The 17,504-nt window shown below is 49.4% G+C and overlaps 1 protein-coding gene across 1 annotated transcript in view; it reads left to right on the top strand.

The window, feature by feature from the left end:
• The first annotated feature begins 1,549 nt into the window (after window positions 1-1,549).
• The window catches only part of CLCN7 (chloride voltage-gated channel 7), a 76,487-nt gene continuing 60,532 nt past the window's right edge, over window positions 1,550-17,504 (top strand). The window contains exon 1 of the mRNA XM_040356386.1: window positions 1,550-1,764. Within this exon, the coding sequence (XP_040212320.1) occupies window positions 1,660-1,764 (105 nt within the window). The 5' untranslated portion in view covers window positions 1,550-1,659. The remainder of the gene's footprint in view (window positions 1,765-17,504) is intronic.

The following is a 17,504-nucleotide window of genomic DNA, read 5'->3' as shown; positions in this document are numbered from 1 at the left end:
CGGTGGGCCAGTCCGGCCCTTATTTATTGTGTGAGAATCACAAGACCCAGACCTACATTTTGATGTATAGTATGTCTCTGAAATATTAAAATTAAAGGCACAGTCGCAGTTTAAATATTACTCGTCTATGTAGTGTAAAAACTGTGGGAGGAGTTACCATATCTATATGAGGAGTGTGTCTTAACCAATCCTGTTGCTTGTTTTTTTGTGTGTAAATTTGCGTATTTCAGGAAAGCACTTACATTCCTTGAATTTTTATATTTTCTCAGTAATAAATAATAAAACAATGATGATGGGAGGGGGAGAGTAAAACCAGTAATAGTTTAGTAGATATCGCCTGCAATGACAGCGGAAAAAAAAATCCCCCATTTGTTTTTGTTCATCAGCACCCAAAGCCCCCCCCCCCCGACCTGTAAGGGACCAGTGGTCCCCAGGAGATTCCATCCAGGCCCCTGGGGACCACCGGACCCCTTACAGGTCGGGGGGCTTTGGGTGCTGACGATCAAAAAAAAAATGGGGGATGCCATCCGTGCCCCTGGGGACCAGGGAGGGGCCAGGAGTGCCGAAGAGGGACTCGAGAAGAGAAGGATCTAGGCTGCTCTGTGCAAGTATCACTTAAAATGTCAGCACAAACTTTCTGAAAACCTGCTAGCATCTTATGTAAAGTTAAGCGGGCCATACATGGGCTGGAATTTCCATCATGTATGGGCACTGCGTTTGTGCAGAAGTCTATCTACTGATCGACTTCTGTACAACCTGTTGGATTTTCCAGCTTAATCAGTGCTGCAGGCTATAGCCGGCAGCAGGGCTGCCATCAGGGGGGGTACAGGCAGTACACCTGTAAGGGGCCCGTTTTTTTCCGACAGCTCCTCAACCCCCCCACCTCAATTTGTGGCACCAGCACCCCCCCCCCGCTTCTCAATTCGCGGCACCCCCCCTGTATATTTGCACATTATAGAAAAAGCCTTGAGCGCTGGCCACCTGTGCTATAGCCAAAAAAGACGGCTACAGCACAGGCTTCCAATGCCAGTAGGGTGTCTGTGGACATCCTCCCGTGATCGTGCTTTGGACTCAGCTGATAACAGATCAGGGTAAAAGGCCAATCACAGCAGCCCTTTACCACGTGTGCCCACCAGTGCTACCAATATGTGCCCATTAATGCTGCCAATCAGTGTGTGTCACCTATCAGTCACTGGTGTGCACCCCAGAGCACAAACGCACATTCGTGTATACGAGCAGATTAGTAGATGATGTTTACGTTTCGTAGTTTGTCGCCATTCCGCGAGCGTGACACGTTAGATATATATTTCCTCAGCATAACATCATCTTTTATATTCTGTGTGTGACTTGTCAACACCAACCAATCACACTCCTCCTTCTAATACTTCCAGCCAATAGGGGTGAACCTTGAGAGGTTGCTATAGGTAACAGAGCTGCAGAGCTGTCAGAGAAGCAGCGGTCGATCACGTGACCACACTCTGCCGCTAAGGACTACATCTCCCGGCATGCAGCGGGAGGGGGGGGTGTGTGTCACTTCTCGGTATGGTCTCAGGGGCGGTCCGTAGCCGGGTTGGTCACGTGATTCAGGGGGAATCTGTGAGAGCTGAGGGTTGTCACGTGCCCAAACACTGCCCGGCGGAGACCCAGCGGGAGAGGGACATGGCTAACGTGGCCACCCGGGAGTCCTGGTCCGGCCGACCCGAGGAGGAGGGGGGAGCCGCCGAGAGGACACCACTGCTCAACGGAGCCGGCACACCGAGAAGGGTGAGAAGACCTAGTAGGGTGACACAATCACTGGGAGCCCCCTCGTAGGGTGACACTGGGAGCCCCCTCGTAGGGTGACACTGGGAGCCCCCTCGTAGGGTGACACTGGGAGCCCCCTCGTAGGGTGACACTGGGAGCCCCCTCGTAGGGTGACACCAAGGCTGAGAGCCCCTCGTAGGGTGACACTGGGAGCCCCCTCGTAGGGTGACACCAAGGCTGAGAGCCCCTCGTAGGGTGACACTGGGAGCCCCCTCGTAGGGTGACACCAAGGCTGAGAGCCCCTCGTAGGGTGACACTGGGAGCCTCCTCGTAGGGTGACACCAAGGCTGAGAGCCCCTCGTAGGATGATACTAAGACTGGGAGCCCCTCGTAGGGTGACACCATGAATGAGAGCCGCTCGTAGGGTGACACCAAGGCTGAGAGCCGCTCGTAGGGTGACACCAAGGCTGAGAGCCCCTCGTAGGGTGAGACTAAGACTGGGAGCCCTGTTGTAGAATGGCACTGGGAGCCCCTCGTAGTGACACCATGAATGGGAGCCCCTCGTAGGGTGACACTGGGAGCCCCTCGTAGGGTGACACCAAGGCTGAGAGCCCCTCGTAGGATGATACTAAGACTGGGAGCCCCTCGTAGTGACACCATGAATGAGAGCCCCTCGTAGGGCGACACTGGGAGCCGCTCGTAGTGACACCATGAATGAGAGCCCCTCGTAGGGTGACACCAAGGCTGAGAGCCCCTTGTAGGGTGACACTGGGAGCCCCCTCGTAGGGTGACACCAAGGCTGAGAGCCGCTCGTAGGGTGACACCAAGGCTGAGAGCCCCTCGTAGGGTGAGACTAAGACTGGGAGCCCCCTCGTAGGGTGACACTTGGTTGCCCCTCGTGGTGACACCATGACTGAGAGCCCCTCGTAGGGTGACACCATGGCTGAGAGCTCCTCATAGGGTGACACCATGGCTGAGAGCCCCTTGTAGAGTGACACTGGGAGCCCCCCTGTAGTGTGACACCATGGCTGAGAGCCCCTCTTGGGTGACACCATGGCTGAGAGCCCCTCTTGGGTGACACCATGGCTGAGAGCCCCTCTTGGGTGACACCATGGCTGAGAGCCCCTCTTGGGTGACACCATGGCTGAGAGCCCCTCTTGGGTGACACCATGGCTGAGAGCCCCTCTTGGGTGACACCATGGCTGAGAGCCCCTTGTAGAGTGACACTGGGAGCCCCCTCGTAGGGTGACACCAAGGCTGAGAGCCCCCTCCTAGGGTGACACTTGGTTGCCCCTCGTGGTGACACCATAACTGAGAGCCCCTCATAGGGTGACAGTGGGAGCACCCTCTTGGGTGACACCATGACTGGGAGCCCCCTCGTAGGGTGACACCAAGGCTGAGAGCTCCTCGTAGGGTGACTCTGGGAGCCCCCTCGGGTGACATCAAGGCTGAGAGCCCCTCGTAGGGTGACACTTGGTTGCCCCTCGTGGTGACACCATGACTGAGAGCCCCTGGTAGGGTGACAGTGGGAGCCCCCTCGTAGGGTGACACCATGGTTAGGAGCCCCCTCTTAGGGTGACAACAAGGCTGAGAGCCCCTCGTAGGGTGACACTGGGAGCTCCTCGTAGTGACACCATGAATGAGAGCCCCTGGGAGCCGCTCGTAGGGTGGCGGTGACACTGGGAGCCCCCTCGTAGGGTGACACCATGACTGACCACACTCCTATTGACTTAGTGATACAGTGCTACACAGAAACCGGGACTCTAGATAGGTGACGGCACTACAGAGCCCAGCCAAATCAGGGTATATCAGAGATATGATTGGCTAGGAGACACATGGAGAGGACCAGAGAGAGACCACATATTATCATTACCTGTATAGGTGCCCAGTCATGTCAGGTGGTGGTGATGCCTACATGGGGCATTCAGAGGCTACTGTTGGGCAGATCTGATCAGAATCCACTGATCCCTGTCCCTGGTCATTCACGGCCATAGAGATGAGATGTGAGTTGTGTATACAGGATCAGTCCTAAGGACAGTCCCCGGTATTTATAGAGCGGTAAATGACCACATAGGGTCCCATCAGCCTAGATGTGCAGTCCTTCAGCCACCAGTCTTATCCTCCCCTCCCCCCTCCACACCCGGGAGTGTCACAAGGCATTAAACCTCGCAGGGCCAGTCAGTCCAGAATCTATAGGACAATGTCCAATCATCTCATCTACCATGCTGCTCATATCATTTCATGCTGCAACCACCTACCCCATAGACCCGTGTACTTATCCCTGCATCCAGGGTTCATAAACAAGATCATGGAGTAGCACTGTCTTGTATTTGCATTGGGTCGCTCTTGCTGGGGAGACTTCCAATATTTAGCAATGTGATACAATATACAGACCATATCCGCAATATTCTTTAGTAAATAGCCATACAGGCAGGTGATTGGGTGAAGTGCGGGGATGTCGCAGTGTAACTGTAGATGTAGCAATGTGTTCAGCGGTGATAATGAAGTGTCAGTACATCTGCTTTACTGTAAGGGAAGAGATAAGCCAATAAAGAGCTTGACAGCTGAGAAAATAGGATGTGCGTTCCGAAATACAAATCTCACTTCAAAGACATGACAGACCTGTAGGAAGTGTAGGAAATACAATATTATAATAATATAATTAGGGCTGTCCCGATACCACTTTTTTAGGACCGAGTACAAGTACCGATACTTTTTTTTATGTACTCGCCGATACCGATTACCGATACTTTTTTAAATGTGTCCCCCACATATTGCAGCCATGTCCCCCACATATTGCAGCCATGTCCCCCACATATTGCAGCCATGTCCCCCACATATTGCAGCCATGTCCCCCACATATTGCAGCCATGTCCCCCACATAATGCAGCCGTGTCCCCCACATTCCAGCCGTGTCCCCCACATTCCAGCCGTGTCCCCCACACCTGGATGATGCCGCACGTGCCGCCGTTAATCAGCGTGCGGGGAACAGCTTTTGTTTGAATAGCTGTATCCCCGCCACGTATAGACACTCCCCCTTGCACGGGATTGGACAGATCATCCTTCCAATCCCGCGCAAGGGGGAGTGTCTATACACGGCGGGGATACAGCTATTCAAACTAAAGCTGTTCCCCGCATGCTGATTAACAGCAGGGGCGGCTTTGCGGTTTGCGGCGAGGGGTTGGTGGGGGGGGGGGGGGCGACAAGTATTCTATTTTTAGTATCGGGGGTATTTGCGGGAGTACTCGTACTCCCGCAAATACTCGGTATCGGTACCGATACTGGTATCGGGACAACCCTAAATATAATATACACTTTTATGCTTGGTAACTTTTAGGCTGGGTTTCCACCAGTGCGACTTGTCATACGACTTGGGACTGCAAAGTCGCATGACAAGTCGTACCCCATGATTTCCAATGAGTACCGTTCATATCTGTGCGACTTCAAAGTAGTCCCTGCACTACTTTGGTCCCACTTTGATGCGACTTGAGGTTCAAAGACCTCAAGAATATACAGGCATTGCTTCAAGTTGGGGCAAAATCGTGCGACTTTCAGGTTGCAATAGTGGAAACCTAAGCTAAAACTCCATTCACGAGTCGGGCTTTTGGGAGTCGGGCTTTTGGGAGTCGGGCTTTTGGGAGGTCGGGCTTTTGGGAGGTCGGGCTTTTGGGAGGTCGGGCTTTTGGGAGGTGGGCTTGACCAGTGATAATGGACAACTGTTGCACACAAGTTGCATTGCATAACATTTGGGTACGACTTTAATGCAACTTCTGAAGTCTATGGCCCTCAAGTTGCATGAAAGTCAGACCAAAGTAGTGTATGAAGTCGCTGCAACTTTAAAGCTCGGTTCCCACCAGTGTGATTTGTCATGCAACTCGGGACTGCAAAGTTGCATGACAAGTCTTACCCTGTGATTTCCTATGAGTACCGTTCATATCTGTGCAACTTCAAGGTTGTCCCTGCACTACTTTGGTCCCACTTTTGAAGCAACTTGAGGTTCAAACACCTCAAGAATACACAGGAATTGCTTCAAGTTGGGGCAAAATCGTGCGACTTTCATGTTGCAATAATGGAAACCTAAGCTAAGGCTCCATTCACGTTTGCAAGTTTTGGGTGACTTGAATGGAGCCTTAGGTTTCCACTATTGCAACCTGAAAGTCGCACGATTTTGCCCCAACTTGAATCAATTCCTGTGTATTGAGATCTTTGAACCTCAAGTCGCTTCAAAGTGGGACCAAAGTAGTGCAGGGACAACCTTGAAGTCGCACAGATATGAACAGTACTCATAGGAAATCACAGGGTACGACTGGTCATGCAACTTTGCAGTCCCAAGTTGCATGACAAATCGCACTGGTGGGAACCGAGCTTTAAAGTTGCAGCGACTTCGTACACTACTTTGGTCTGGCTTTCATAGACTTCAATGTTAAGCCTCAAAAGTTGCATGAAAGTCGTAAACCAAATGTTATGCAACTTGTGTGCAACAGTTGTCCATTATCACTGGTCAAGTCACTCCAAACTTGCGCACGTGACCAGTGATAATGGACAACTGTTGCACACAAGTTGCAAAACATTTGGTTACGACTTTCATGCAACTTCTGAGGCTTAACATTGAAGTCTATGAAAGCCAGACCAAAGTAGTGTATGAAGTCGCTGCAACTTTAAAGCTCGGTTTCCACTAGTGCGACTTGTCATGCAACTTGGGACTGCAAAGTTGCATGACAAGTCTTACCCCATGATTCTTTATGAGCACCGTTCATATCTGTGCGACTTCAAAGTGGTCCTTGCACTACTTTGGTCCCACTTCGAAGCGACTTGAGGTTTATAGACCTCAAGAGTACAGGCATTGCTTCAATACATGGCAAAATCATGCGACTTTCAAGTTGAAGTTGCTGCAACTTTAATGCTCGGTTTTCACTTGTGCGACTTGTCATGCAACCTGGGACTGCAAAGTCGCATGACAAGTCGCTCCCCATGATTTCCAATATTCATATCTGTGCGATTTCATCTTCTAAGTAGTCCCTGCACTACTTTGGTCCCACTTTGATGCGACTTGAGGTCCATAGACCTCAAGAATACACAGGCATTGCTTCAAGTTGCGTCAAAATTGCGCGACTTTCAGGTAGCAAAGGTGAAAACCTAGCCTATGTCGCGCATTTATATGAATGGGTATCATTGGAAAGCGCGGGGAACGACTCGTCACGCAACTTTGATGTCCCTGATAAGTCGCACAAGTCTGAATAGCGCCTTAGAATATATTTCACCGACTTTGCGATATAAACTCGTTCTGATACAAACGCGCGGCTTTGTCTGCAGAGCCCAATAATAATCTCCAGAGCTCCTCCTGAAATATTTCAGCAATTTGGACCCCCCGGTCTCTGCAGATGTTGCCGGCTTTATCTGTTTTTGTTTTCTCTTCAGCGGGTTGTCTCGCTCTTTGCCAGACGCTCATTGCTCCCCGCAGACAAAGGGTTTTATATAACAAATCTGTTTATTATCTTTAAAGCAGGACTCAAACGTGAAAATCTGCCATCTGTTTCCCGTTACGCTCCGCAGCCCAGAGGTCATCGACGCCAGGCGCTTTTTGGCAGCAGAGGAACTGCAGGTCCCAGCAGGGCCACAGCTAGTTAGGAGTTTGCAGCAGATGCTGGGACGTTTAGGTTTACTGGTGTGGATTGCCACAGATTGCCCAAGTAATTTCCCAGCATTGCATGTGAGGTTTATTCTGCTGTCCGGCAGGACGGTTCCACTTCCTGTTGCAGCAAATCACAGATCCTGATTGTGTCCAGTGACGTATTTTTGGGGCCTTTGTGTGCAGTTGCACAATAGATCTTGGGCTAGATTCAGCAAGAAGATACGGCGGGGGAATCTCCAGATACGCCGCCGTAATTTCAAATCTGCGCCGTCGTATCTTTACGCCGATTCTCAAAGGCAGATGCGTAGAAAAAATAGGCTTCCTCCGCCGACGTAACTTGAATACGGCGGCGTATAATTGTGTGCGTTTTTACGCTGGCCGCTAGGGGCGCTTCCGTTGTTTTCGGCGTAGAATATGCAAATGACCTAGGTACGCCGATTCACAAACGTACGTACGCCCGGCGCAATTTTTTTACGTCGTTTACGTTAGGCTTTTTCGGCGTAACGTTACTCCTGCTATTAGGAGGCGCAGCCAATGTTAAGTATGGACGTCGTTCCCGCTTCGAAATTTGCATTTTTTACGTCGTTTGCAAATAGGGATGGACGTAATTTACGTTCACGTCGAAAGCAATGACGATTTGCGGTGGAATTTCGAGCATGCGCATTGGGATTCTTTCACGAACGGCGCATGCGCCGTTTGTAAAAAACGCGGGGTCAACATTAATTTAAATAAAACACGCCCCCCTATCATCATTTGAATTAGGCGCGCTTACGCCGGCCCCATTTACGCTACGCCGCCGTAAGTTAGAGAGGCAAGTGCTGTATTCACAAAGCACTTGCCTCCTAACTTACGGCGGAGCAGCGTAAATACAATATATTGCGCGCAGCTACCTGAATCTAGCCCCTTGTAGTTTGACAATCTGATGTTTTGTAGCCTTCCATATCAGGGGTGCAGAAATCGTCATCAAAGCGTTTATTTTTTATTTTTTTATAAGTGATGCCACCACTTGGGTATCAAACTGGTGTCAGATCTTAACCCAATATCTAAGCCCCCTTTTACACTGGTGTCGCTTTGCAGGCGATAGAACGCTAAAAATAGTGCCTGCTAAGCGCCCTAAACCAGCCGCTGCTGTGTCTCCAGTGTGAAAGCCCCCCGAGGGCTTCCACACTGGAGCGGTGCGCCAGCAGGACAGGGGGAAAAAAAAGTCTTTAGAGCGGTGTGTATATCGTGCCTTCACCGCTCCTGCAAATTGAAATCAATGGGGCACCGCCGCTATACCGCCGGCAAAGTAACTCTGCAGGGGTGCTTTGCGGGTGTTTTTAACCCTTTTTTGGCCGGTAGCGGGGGTTAAAAGCACCCAGCTATCGGCCGAATGCGACGGTAAAGCGCCGCTCTTTAGTAAGCACTGATTGATAGTGCGAAACGTCAGCTGTATGCCCCTGTCTTTGGTTTGCACAGTTTGTTTTAACCTCTATAAGTGAACCTGGACTTTGCCCTGTATTCTGCACAGGAACAGGTTTGATTTTCTAGAAGGAGCCTTAAAGGGGTTGTAAACCCTCGTGTTTTTTTCACCTTATTGAATTCTCGCTGAGCTCAACCAGCTCCAGCCGGTGTCTCGCGTCCTGATTGGATAGGTTGATAGCAGTGCAGCCATTGGCCCCCAGCTGCTGTCCATCAAATCCAATGACGCAGAGGCGAGTCCTGCTTTCTGTGTCAATACACGAAGCAGGACACAGGAGCGCGCCCCGCACGGGTACCCTGAGAGCGCTTTTCCAACGGGGCAATGGAGAAGAGGAGGAGCCCAGGAGCGCCACTGAGGGACCCCAGAAGAGGAGGATCTGGGCCACTCTGTTCAAAACCAACTGCACAGAGGAGATAAGTATGTCAGTATGACATGTTTGTTTTTTCTTTTTTTTTTTTTCTTTTAGAAGCTTAGTAGTGCAGTGTTAATTTTAAAGGCAAATTTAAATTTTAGTTTTAGTCCTAGTCTTGATTAAAATTCCATTTTAGTTTTAGTCGTATTTTAGTCATCTTAATTGTTTTGATTTTAGTAGACTAAAATAGTATTAATTTAGCAGACAAAAATATTTTAGCCTATGAAATTAACATGGCTGTTGAGCACTGCTCATTGGGGAAGGGGATTGGGAACTCCAGGTGGTTTACCACCTCTTCTAAAAAGAAGGCAAAAAACCCAGCTATAACTTTTATTTTTTATTTTTTTCTGTAGTCTTCTATCTGTTCTGGTGATGCCATGGCAGTTTCCTCTTCTTTCTCCAGGGGTGGCAAGAGGCTGCATCCTTCCAGCCTTCCAAGACTGAACGGTTCTCACATAAGGAGTCCATCTTGGAGTATTGTGAGCCCAGTCTGCACTGTAATGTGCCTGGGGGGGGGGGGGGGGGGGGCTGGGTTGTAAATGACAGGCTCGGCTCACAAGTAATGGGCAAAATGACACAACCTTGTGCTTTATTCTGGAGTATAACTCTTGATTGTTGGGCTGTAGTATGGAGTGATTCTGATCTTTGGGCTCCAATATGGAGTGACTCTGATCGTTGGTCTGTAGCATGGAGTGTTGCTCTGATTATTAGGCTTTAGCATGTTAGTTATGTCGTAGTGTGGCAAATGATTGATGGTTGGCCGCTAGTATGGGGCATGATTGATGGTTGGCCGCTAGTATGGGGCATGATTTATGGTTGGACGCTAGTATGGGGCATGATTTATGGTTGGACGCTAGTATGGGGCATGATTGATTGTTGGGCGGTAGTATGGGGCATGATTGATGGTTGGCCGCTAGTATGGGGCATGATTGATGGTTGGGCGGTAGTATGGGGCATGATTGATGGTTGGGCGGTAGTATGGAGTATGATTGATGGTTGGGCGCTAGGATGGAGTGTGATTGATGGTTGGGCGCTAGGATGGAGTGTGATTGATGGTTGGGCGCTAGGGTGGAGTGTGATTGATGGTTGGGCGCTAGCGTGGAGTGTGATTGATGGTTGGGCGCTAGGGTGGAGTGTGATTGATGGTTGGGCGCTAGGGTGGAGTGTGATTGATGGTTGGGCGCTAGGGTGGCGTGTGATTGATGGTTGGGCGCTAGGGTGGAGTGTGATTGATGGTTGGGCGCTAGGGTGGAGTGTGATTGATGGTTGGGCGCTAGGGTGGAGTATGATTGATGGTTGGCCGCTAGTATGGGGCATGATTTATGGTTGGACGCTAGTATGGGGCATGATTGATTGTTGGGCGGTAGTATGGGGCATGATTGATGGTTGGCCGCTAGTATGGGGCATGATTGATGGTTGGGCGGTAGTATGGGGCATGATTGATGGTTGGGCGGTAGTATGGGGCATGATTGATGGTTGGGCGGTAGTATGGAGTATGATTGATGGTTGGGCGCTAGGATGGAGTGTGATTGATGGTTGGGCGCTAGGATGGAGTGTGATTGATGGTTGGGCGCTAGGGTGGAGTGTGATTGATGGTTGGGCGCTAGGGTGGAGTGTGATTGATGGTTGGGCGCTAGGGTGGAGTGTGATTGATGGTTGGGCGCTAGGGTGGAGTGTGATTGATGGTTGGGCGCTAGGGTGGAGTGTGATTGATGGTTGGGCGCTAGGGTGGAGTGTGATTGATGGTTGGGCGCTAGGGTGGAGTGTGATTGATGGTTGGGCGCTAGGGTGGAGTGTGATTGATGGTTGGGCGCTAGGGTGGAGTGTGATTGATGGTTGGGCGCTAGCGTGGAGTGTGATTGATGGTTGGGCGCTAGCGTGGAGCGTGATTGATGGTTGGGCGCTAGCGTGGAGCGTGATTGATGGTTGGGCGCTAGGGTGGAGCGTGATTGATGGTTGGGCGCTAGGGTGGAGTGTGATTGATGGTTGGGCGCTAGGGTGGAGTGTGATTGATGGTTGGGTGCTAGGGTGGAGTGTGATTGATGGTTGGGCGCTAGGGTGGAGTGTGATTGATGGTTGGGCGGTAGCGTGGAGTGTGATTGATGGTTGGGCGGTAGTGTGGAGTATGGTTGGGCGCTAGGATGGAGTGTGATTGATGGTTGGGCGGTAGTATGGAGTATGACTGGTGTGAACATCATCAGAAAGTCTACATTGTTCCTTTGGGATTACGGCATTATATGCCTTGTGACTCCGCAGTCAGATGACCAGGAATAATTGGTCCCTTCAGTTTAAAATAACTCATTTTCCGAGATCTGTATCTCCCCCTTCGTCACGCTTTATGTTCAGGAATTCCACTCAATGAAGACACAATTTCCAACCAACACAACAATATGGACAAGATAGATATATAGCCTTTTTTTTTTTTTCTGTGCTGCTTTATGTATATTCTACACTCATTGATTCTAGAAGTACATAGTGAGTAGGTTCTTTGGACAGAAAGCTGGTCAAGTTTATAAAATTACTTTTTCATATTTTTAATACAAACAAATTCAGTCACATCAAAGTTGTCTTTTTCCCCAAAGTAGACAATCCAATTTTAAGTCTGAGACCTCCTATTTTATTTTCCTGTCGGGATATTCACAAAGCATAGTGTTCTTTGCACATGCTCAGTAGGGAACTGACTCTGAAGCCGCAAGGCCTTGGTTTCCCCCTACAGGCAATGATGGCGGCAGCACCCGAGAGCGGATAGAAACTTTGACTGGGGTGCCGTCATCGCTGGATCCCTGGACAGGTAAGTGTCCAATGTTGAAGGTCAGCAGCTACAGTATTTGTAGCTGTTGACTTTTTTTTCAAGGGGGGCTGGAGCTCCTCTTTAAGGCAGATAGAAAACACACAAAGGAATGCAGCTTTGCTTTCATTTACAGATCATGAAGTGTATTTTTAATCACCTAAGGACCGCCTAACGCCGATTTACGTCGGCAGAATGGCACGGCTAGGCACAATCACGTACCTGTACGTGATTGTTAAATGCCCAGCCGTGGGGCACGCGCCCGCGACCCAGTCCGAAGCTCCGTGGCCACGGGACCCGATCGCCGCCCGAGTCCCGCGATCGGTCACAGGAGCTGAAGAACGGGGAGAGCTGTGTGTAAACAGCTTCCCCGTTCTTCGCAGTGGCAGTGTCATTGATCGCCTGTTCCCTGATATAGGGAAAGGCGATCAATGACGTCACACGTCCAGCCCCGCCCCCTACAGTTAGAAACACATATGAGGTGACACTTCAGCGCCCCCTGTGGTTAACTCCCAAACTGCAATTGTCATTTTCACAATAAACAATGCATTTTTATAGCACTTTTTGCTGTGAAAATGACAATGGTCCCAAAAACGTGTCAAAAGTGTCCGATGTGTCCGCCATAATGTCGCAGTCACGAAAAAAATCGCTGATCGCCGCCATTAGTAGTAAAAAAAAAAAAATGATTAATAAAAATGCAATAAAACTATCCCCTATTTTGTAAAGACTATAAATTTTGCGCAAACCAATCGATAAACGCTTATTGGGATTTTTTTTTACCAAAAATAGGTAGAAGAATACGTATTTTTTTTAATATATATTTTTGGGGGATATTTATTATAGCAAAAAGTAAAAGCGACGCAGTGCCGAATCGCAAAAAGGGGCCTGGTCCTTTACCTGCATATTGGTCCGGGTCTTAAGTGGTTAACGCAAGCAGCGTTGTAAGTACCTGAATTTGCCCTGGTATCAGCCTCTGGCCCCCCTGTACATCAAAGCTCAGACTAGTGAAGGAAGAAGCGGTATAGTGAGCCAAGCATTTGTTGTAGCAGTGCTAACAAGGAAGCATGCTGATAGGAGGGGAGACTAGAGTGACCGAGAGATGAGCTCATCAGTCTGCTGCTTCTCCTTTCACTGTCCAGTCACAGTGTGGGGGGAGGGACGAGGGCTGTAAGTGTTACTGAATTGATGCTGTCCTGCCAGACAGAGCTGTGCTGTGCGGTAGAGTTGAGGACAGAGGGCCAGATTCTCTAAGAAACGGCGTAGGCGTAGTGCAAGTCATTTACACTACGCCACCGCAACTTACTGGAGCAAGTGCCGTATTCGCGAAGCACTTGCTCCGTAATTTGCGGCGGCGTAGTGTAAATGGCCCGGCGTATGGCCGCGTAATTCAAAGGTGGCGGCTTGTATTCAAATTAAGAGCGCCCCCGCGACGATCGAACTGGGCATGCGCCGGGCTAAAAAATAGCCCAGTGCGCATGCTCCAGCTCACGACGGAAAACGTCAATGACGCCGACGTGAGCGTCATTGACGTAAAGTCGTATATAATGTCTTCCCTGATGTTGTAAAGCGCTGCGTAAACTGTTGGCGCTATATAAATCCTGTATAATAATAATAATTCGCAGACGAGTTGGTAAAACGACGTAACCGACGGAAAAAGACGACGCGGACCCAACGCCATACTTAACATTGCATACGGCGGACTGGCGTAAGGTTACCCCTCATATAGCAGGGGTAACCTTACGCTTACGGAAACGACGACGACACGGCATAAATTTGTTCGGGAATCGGCGTATCAGGCTCATTTGCATAGTCAAATGAAACCTGAACGTAAACGCCACCTAGCGGCCAGCGTAGTACTGCATTTAGGATCCGACGGTGTAAGTGACTTACACCAGTTGGATCCTAGCCTAATTCCGGCGTATCTTGTTTTGCGAATACAAAACAATGATACGCCGGCGGGAATTTCGAACTACGCCGGTGTATCTGTAGATACACCGGCGTAACTCTTTTGAGAATCTGGCCCAGAGAAAAGAATGCCATGAAGAGTTAGATGACCTCCTATGTAGCTTATGCACCTGATTCTAGTTTGAATTTTATGGTTCAGCACAAGTTCCCTTTAATGACTGATTTTATGCAGCAGTTGCGATTGAATGTGCCAACTTCTTTATCGGCGGTTGCCGTTTGATGGCATTCGAATTCCTTTTCGGTATAGAAGGCCTCGGCGTCACACCAGGAAATTGGAATCGGCATGCTGCTCATGTAAAACATCAGGCTGTAAAAAGGAGCTTTGTTTGGGCAGAAGCGGAGGAGTCACACCTAATTAGCGGGCACATTGGTTAGATCTGTTTTTTTTTCTGCTGCCAGGAGTAATCCACAGCGATTAAAACTTTGCTATAACTCGGCCTTTATAGAGCAACCGCCGAGCAGTTGGCACTTCTACTTGTGGCACCAGGGTCTTCTGTTCGAATCTCAACTGGGACTCTACTATAGGGTTGGCACCTTTTTTTTAAGTCAAACCCGTTTACGGACTTGTAATGTATCCTTATGGGATTGCAGACGTTCGCGGATGATGCATCCGCTAACGTCCGCAACCATCCGCGTCCGCAAAGATCCGCTTTTGCGGACGGAAGAAAACCCTATTTTTCTTCCGTCCGGCGGAACGGATCGAATGAATACGGACACACGGTCCGTATTCATCCGATTTCCCCATAGGGGAGAGCGGAGGAGAGACAGGGCGGTCTCTGCACTGTGTGCGGGGACCGCCCTGTCCGCCGACAGCTCAGCGGGGATTACGGAGGAATCCCCGCTGAGCCAAACGGGCTAACGGAGCGGATCAATTACGGATCCGCTCCGTGTGAAAGAGCCCTAAGTCAGTAGAGAGGTACAGGCCACGAGCTGGGTGTGCGTTTGCTGGAGCCTGATATTGCACCCATGGTCCACTGATCCATTTAGCCTGATTCACAAATAGTTACGCCGGCGTATCAGTAGATACGCCGACGTAACTCGGAATCTAAGCCGTCGTAAGTTTAAGTGTATGCTCACACTGAGATACACTTAAACCTAGCTACGATACGACGGCCTGCGCCTTCGTAACTTAGGGTGCAATTTTTCCGCTGGCTGCTAGGTGGCGCTTCCGTTGAGTTCAGCGTAGAATATGTAAATGACTAGATACGCCGATTCACGAACGTACGTGCGCCCGTCGCAGTAAAGATACGCCGTTTCCGTAAGAGATACGCAGCGTAAAGATAAAGCTGCCCCCTAGGTGGCGTAGCCAATGTTAAAGCGGGGGTTCACCCTAAAAAAACACTTTTTGTTTCCATGCCATCCAGCATACTAGCGCGAGCTACAGTATGCCTTTTTTTTTTTTTTTGAGCCGTACTCGGTTTAATCCCTTGGTTAAGTTTCAGACTCGCCACGGGGAATGGGCGTTCCTAGGCAGAGGGGAACATGATTGCCGGCCGGCTATGGCGCGTCACGCTTCCCGAAATTAGCCGAAATAGGACTTGGCTCTTCACAGCGCCTGCGCAGTCAGCTCCTAGTCTGTGTGCAGGCGCCGTATAGCGCCGAGTCCTACTCCGGCTATTTTCGGGAAGCGCCATAGCCGGCTGTCAATCATGTTCCCTCTGCGTAGGAACGCCCATTCCCCGCGGGCAGTCTGAAATTTAACTACGGGATTAAACTGTGAGTACAGCCCAAAAAAATTAAATAAAGGCATACTGTAGCTCGCGCTAGTATGCTGAATTTCATGGTAGAAACTTGTTTTTTATGGTGAACCACCGCTTTAAGTATGGCCGTCGTTCCCGCGTCGAAATTTTACGTCGTTTGCGTAAGTCGTCCGTGAATGAGGCTGGATGTAATTTACGTTCACGTCGAAACCAATACGTCCTTGCGGCGTACTTTGGAGCAATGCACACTGGGATATGTACACGGACGGCGCATGCGCCGTTCGTAAAAAACGTCAATCACGCCGGGTCACAAGTAATTTACAGAAAACACGCCCCCCTCCTCATTTGAATTAGGCGCGCTTACGCCGGCCCCATTTACGCTACGCCGCTGTAAGTTAGGAGGCAAGTGCTTTGTGAATACAGTACTTGCCTCTCTGACTTAAGGCGGCGTAGCGTCGATACGATACGATACGCCGCCTTAAAGATGTGGCGACCTACCTGAATCTGGCTAACTGTTCACAGTTGCCTGTGTAAAAAAAAAAAAAAAATGCATTTAAATTTTTTTTTAATTCATTAAATGTACATTTTTTTTTCTTCTTGCAATTATTTTTTTCTTTGTTGGAATTAAACTTGGAGGGTCGTATTGTGTAAGCGGAACCCACCTGAAGCGCAAGATTCGCTTTATTAGGTTGTTAATGAAAATCATGTTGTAATGTTCATGCGTTTTGACTCAGTTGACGGCTTTCACAATCGTCTAAACTCTGGAGGTGGAATGTGCGGGGGAACCAGTTTATCTTCTTTGCAGGTTGTTTCTTCACCCCCTCCAGCTAGAGCAGTAAGTGGCCAGTCATTAACACAATTTCCCAATCAATCGTCCTGGCAGATGTGTGTTTGCAGTGTATACACCCTCGCAGAGATTGTTGTATTATGTTTTTTGGCAGAGAATCAGAGCTGAAACGCGTGGTTTCTGCGACACACCGGGCCTTGTATGTGGACTGTATGAGAAGGACCCTCTCGCACCTCTCCGTAGAGCTGCATGCCCTTCTATGCATTTTATGCATCCTCCTTGGCCCAGCATGCAAAGTGAGGGGTAAAAATTCAGATTAGAGACTTTCTATGGTGCAGATGTGTTTAAAAACGCGCAAAAAAAAAACTTCTCCATGCATCTTGTGAATTTACAAGCTTAATAGGCCAGCTCAATTTTCACAAATGCCCAAAATTTGCTTTGTGTTTTTATATTTAAAAATTCTAATGGCTGCAGCACGTTTATGTGAATTAGTCACTGCTGGAATGAATGGACCCAACGGTACAAGGGCTTGATAAATCACGCGTGGCAAGTAAACCAGTTGTTACCATTATGCACTGGAGTGCATTGCAGTGCCATGTATTTAGTAAATTGCTAGGCCCCAGCGACCATCAATACAAAGGGCAACTCTCCACCGACCTTCAATACAAAGGGTACTTCTCCACCGACCACCAATACAAAGGGCACTTCTCCACCGACCTCCAATACAAAGGGTACTTCTCCAATACAAAGGGTACTTCTCCACCGACCTCCAATACAAAAGGTACTTCTCCACCGACCACCAATACAAAGGGTACGTCTCCACCGACCACCAATACAAAGGGTACGTCTCCACCGACCACCAATACAAAGGGTACGTCTCCACCGACCACCAATACAAAGGGTACGTCTCCACCAACCACCAATACAAAGGGTACGTCTCCACCGACCACCAATACAAAGGGCACTTCTCCACCGACCACCAATACAAAGGGTACTTCTCCACCGACCGCCAATA

Source organism: Rana temporaria, chromosome 6 (genome assembly GCF_905171775.1).
Source record: "Rana temporaria chromosome 6, aRanTem1.1, whole genome shotgun sequence".
NCBI classification, from domain to species: domain Eukaryota; kingdom Metazoa; phylum Chordata; class Amphibia; order Anura; family Ranidae; genus Rana; species Rana temporaria.
Note: the sequence above shows the minus strand (reverse complement) of the source record. Positions and strands in the feature narration are given on the sequence as shown.